Source organism: Sceloporus occidentalis, unplaced genomic scaffold (genome assembly GCF_023333645.1).
Source record: "Sceloporus occidentalis isolate IW3139 unplaced genomic scaffold, rSceOcc1.0.p SCAF_7, whole genome shotgun sequence".
In the NCBI taxonomy this organism is placed as follows: Eukaryota; Metazoa; Chordata; class Lepidosauria; order Squamata; family Phrynosomatidae; genus Sceloporus; species Sceloporus occidentalis.
The window spans coordinates 93,218,137-93,223,037 of NW_028316987.1; the positions used below are offsets into that span (position 1 = coordinate 93,218,137).

A 4,901-nucleotide genomic window follows, 5' to 3' on the forward strand; every position below is an offset into this window, starting at 1 on the left:
GCTTCCAGCCCAATGCCACCTCCAAAGCCCTTGCCTTCCCCTCGGATACCAGCCTCTTCCCTTCACTTCCAGCCCAATGCCACCTCTGAAGCCCTTGCCTCCCCCTCGGATGCCAGCCTCTTCCCTTCCCTTTGCTTCCAGCCCAATGCCACCTCCTAAGCCCTTGCCTCCCCCTCCCCAGCCTCTTCCCTTCCAGCCCAAAGCATTCACATAATCTGTCATAATAATAATAATAATAATAATAATAATAATAATAATAGTCACTTGCAGGGGAGGCCACCTCAGAATGCCATCTCTGCATCCTCTTTCTTTGCTTTCCCCCCAATTGCCACCCCAGAATGCCATCTCTCCTTACATACACATATGTAGCTAAAGCATTCACACATTGTATCAATTTGCCAAATTTAAAAGGGAACACAAGCATTCGCATATTCTGTCACACACACATACACACACACAAAATAATTTTTTAAAAATGCCGCTTGCAAAGCGACCAGTGAGAGAGGGGAGGCATGTTCTGCCCACTGCCCTCCCTCTGACCTAAATCCCTCCCCTGAACTTGACCCGATCAGGATCGGGGCCAAGTTCACATTTCCTGGCAGCAGGGAAGAAATAGGTTTTCCAAAAAGAAATAGGAAATAATCCACTTTCGGAAAAACCGCTCTAAGGGGGATTTGCCCTTCATCTGATGTGCAAGACCCTGATCCTGATGTGTTTAAACCAGTGCCAATGGGAACTTCCCACTTTTAATCCAGATTACAATTCGGTACAAAAGGTAGTCTGAATGGCCCCTGTATGTCTTTACTCTTATGGATCCTTTCTAGCCATAAAATGGAGCCTTGGCTTTATTTCCAGTACATTTTATGGTGGACGAGAGATGCTACAACACACCTGCTGAACCATGCATCTCGTAAACATATGTTTTCACACCCACCATGAAAACCAGTCTGGAATCTTACTCCTTTGAGCAAGCCCCATACATAGGACCCATCAGTTCTCCAGTTCATAACCCTGGTTGCTTGTTGTGAGCCAAGGTGCATAGACTAAGAATGAATGGCATAATAATGGAGGCAGTGCACCTGAATTAAGATGCAGGTATTAATGCAAGCAGAGCAGCTTCTGACAGCTCAGACAGAATGAAGCAACTTTGCCAGTCCTGCCAAGTGATCATGTGCTTTATAGATAGAGGTGTGTGTGAAGTTTGTTGTCTGTTGACAGCAGCTTTTGCTCCAGTCATGATGTTTTGGGAGACTGTGCTCTTGGCTTTTTTAGCATCTCTCTTTGCAACTGTTATTGGTGGACTATATGCGATAGGAGCCTTCCGCAAGAGAAAAGCCAAGGAACCACCATTGGACAAAGGTTTCATTCCATGGCTAGGCTATGGTATAAATTTCAAGAAAAACCCAGTGGAATTTTTGGAAAGGATGAGGAAGAAACATGGGGATGTTTTTACAGTGCTAGTTGGTGGCAATTATTTACATTTTGTGATGGACCCTCATGCTTACAGTCGCATCATAAAGGAGTCAAAAGACAAACTGGACTTCAACACATTTGCTTCTGTGATAGTTTTCAATGCGTTTGATTTTCACACATCAGAATCTCATCATAAGATTGTGCAAACAATTAGCAAGAAGTATCTCAATGGGAAGAATCTAGCTGTCCTGAACCAGGTTATGATGGAGAAATTGGAGACTGTCATGCTTCACAGCCAAGGTTCAGGCGGGAGAAAAAAATCTTGGCAACAGGATGGAGTCCTCCACTTTAGCTACAAAACCATCTTCCAGGCAGCTTTCCTGACTTTGTTTGGCACTGATCCAGACCAACATGTTGTGGAGGAAGAAAAAGCTGGAGAAAACAACCTCATGCAATGTGGAGAGCTATTTGACGATTTTAAGAAATTTGACAATTTCTTTCCCCAAATGGCTCTTAGCCTTCTGGATCCTCTGGGCAAGAAAGAAACACAGAGGTTGAAACACATCTTCTGGAATGTTCTGTCTGTAGAAAAGGTTTATCGGAAGAACAACATCAGCAGTTGGGTCACTGAGCAAGATCGCCAGATGGCTGAAATTGGAATGACTGAGAAGATGAGAGCTCAATTCCTCTTTCTTCTCCTCTGGGCATCTCAAGCTAACACCGGCCCAGCTACCTTCTGGATTCTTGTCCATCTCCTAAAATATCCAGAAGCAATGAAAGCAGTGCGGAAAGAATTGGATAATGCACTAAGAGAGATTGGTCAAGAGATAAAGTCAGACAGCCCCATGATCCATGCCACATTGAATATGATGAAGACCCCTCTTCTGGACAGTGCAATAGAGGAAACGCTGCGCTTGAAAGCAAGTCCTTTTCTGTTCAGAAGTGTGATGCAGGACACAAACATCAAGATGGCCAATGGAAGAGAATACGTCTTACGGAAAGGAGACCATCTACTTCTTTTCCCCTACATTTCACTACATATGGATCCAGAAATCCATCCTGATCCTCAGAGATTCAAATATGACAGGTTCTTGAACTTGGGTGGCACCAAACAAGAATTTTATAAGAATGGGAAAAAGCTGAAGCATTACAGTATGCCTTTTGGTGCTGGTCCCTCTATGTGCCCCGGGCGATTCTTTGCCGTTAGTGAGATGAAGATGTTTGTGATCCTGATGCTCACCTACTTTGACATGGAACTGGTTAATTCAGAAGAGGAGATACCGCCAGTAGATGGAAGCCGCTATGGGTTTGGAACCACACATCCTTCTCATGATATTCAGTTTAGGTATCGATTACGAGTGTAACCTAGCTTTCATAGCTTTCCAACACATGGGAGGGGAAGCTTTAAAGTTTTCTCATTTCATCATGAAAATTATTGGATTACAATAATTTTGACAACTTTTTGCTGCCTCAGCCACATTCTCCTTCCCAGTCATTTTAGGGGATAAATGGTCTATTGTTTAAGACAGTCCATTGCTTAGGGGATAAATGGTCCATTGCTCCTTATCCTCATTTTTTAATCTTATGGTGAGTGGGCTGTTTTAGACCTACAGGAGGAAGCTTCTGCATGAAAAACTTGCCATATATTCCTAGCCTGGGTGGGTTCCTGAATTGAGCTCCAGCCAGCCTGGAATGGGAGCCTCCTAATCCTGATATTAGGGTAAACATAAGGATATTGAGGAGTAGGTACACTTAGTCTTTCTCATCTATCCTTTTTCTGTGGTGCTGCACAGACCTAGAGAATCAGAATTGGCTGGCTGTCAGCACCCAAAACTGGGAATCTTACTGCTATTTGTGAAGTCCAAATTCTCTGTGCCGACAATGAGATGTGTTATCTCAGTTACACAGAGGTTTATTATCTCTTTATTATTTTTGACTGGCCGTATTTCATTTCCAAACTTCTAGGTGTGACTATTTGAGTTCACTACTGAACGTTGCTTTTGTATTACCTTAGTGAAGTCTTTCTGTTCTGCCATATTATAAGCTATTGGGGATTCAAGTGCATCAATTCCCCTTTCCACCTTGAATGTTTCTGTTTTTCTTTTGCAAACTGATGCTTCATATTCCATAGTTCTCATACAGAGTACTACACTCATCTTTCCAAGTTGGACTATTTCATAGTCTCCACTTTTCCTTTTTTAATATAGGCAATGCCCCTGAGAGAGGATACTTCATGTGTGGGTGGTTCCATTTTGTTTCCAGGCTTGACCATCCAATTTCGTTGCTAACATAGATGGTGATTGTATATTGTATCTATTGTTGCAAAACAAATTAGACTTATGTTATCTGTGTTAATACTGTGGAACTTTAATACTGAAATGGGCTTATTGATTATGCTTTCATTTTGTTTTGTTGACTGCTACTGGTTTTTCTGACTGATTCACACTGAGTTCATTTGGGATATTCATTTAATAGATAGAGGCCAAACAGAGGTGAACCCAGCTACAGTCCGTATGCACCTGAGTAACCCAGAGCTCAATGAGTCATAAATGTGTGGAGTCATAAATGCTAATGAATAGTCATTAAGGGTGATAGACTGAATGCCAGAATGAACAAGATGTGGAGATACAGAGATACAGATCTTTGAAAGACCCCAATGCAGCTGGGCAACCCATCAATTTTGAATTTGTACCAAGTAGGTCTCTGTTTATTTTACTGCAGTAATTTTAAAAGAAAGTGTTGCTTCCTTTTCCTACATGTTTTCAAACACTGCATTTTGTTTCCCCTTGGAGCCAATGTATCAGTATTGCCCTTTGAATTTTCATTGCTTTCTATTATGCCGTTAAATAAAGAGCTAAATTTCTTATACGGTGTTTGACTCTCTTTTCCCACATTCACTGAAACTGTTGTAGCCGTTTCAAAGGTTAGCTCTGTCCCTGTGAACTTGAGTAACCCAGAATCTTCAAAGACTTTTGCAATGTGCTGTACATTGGGCAACCTCTGTAGCAAGTTAAGAAATGTCAGTTAGTTCAAAGCACAACAGCAGGGATGTAGCCAAGGGGGGGGGGGTTCTTGGGGTCCGGACCCCCCTTCCATTAGAAAAATGAATGGTGTGTGCTGCTGCACTGCCGCACCCAAGCCCCATTATAATGGTGGCACTTAGTCTGGACCCCCCCTTCCTAAAATCCTAGCTACGTCCCTGACGACAGCCAGCTGACAGCTAGGAGTGAGCTTTGCTGTTGTTGTGTGCCTTCAGGTCGTTTCCAACCTATGGCAACCCTAATGTGATCCTATAATTGCATTATTTCTTCAGTGTAGATGCACCTTGAGTTATCACAACACGTCTTGTGCTGAGGCCTTCAGGTATGTTGTTGTTGTGTGCTTCCAAATCATATTTTACTTATGATGATCCTAAGGCATCTTGAGGTTTTTCTGGCAAGTTTCTTCAGAGGGGCTTTGCCATTGCCATCCTCTGAAGCTGAGAGAGT

The 4,901-nt window shown here is 42.7% G+C and overlaps 1 protein-coding gene across 1 annotated transcript; it reads left to right on the forward strand.

The window, feature by feature from the left end:
* Positions 1–1,235: 1,235 nt before the first annotated feature.
* Positions 1,236–2,777, forward strand: LOC149310115 (5-beta-cholestane-3-alpha,7-alpha-diol 12-alpha-hydroxylase-like). The gene has a single exon (XM_089531468.1). It carries the CDS (start codon positions 1,236–1,238, stop codon positions 2,775–2,777), a length of 1,542 nt encoding a protein of 513 aa, XP_089387594.1.
* The last annotated feature ends 2,124 nt before the right edge of the window (positions 2,778–4,901 follow it).

Coding starts and splice junctions, on each gene's coding strand:
- LOC149310115 (XM_089531468.1), top strand. CDS start 1,236: ATGATGTTTTGGGAGACTGTGCTCTTGGCTTTTTTAGCATCTCTCTTT.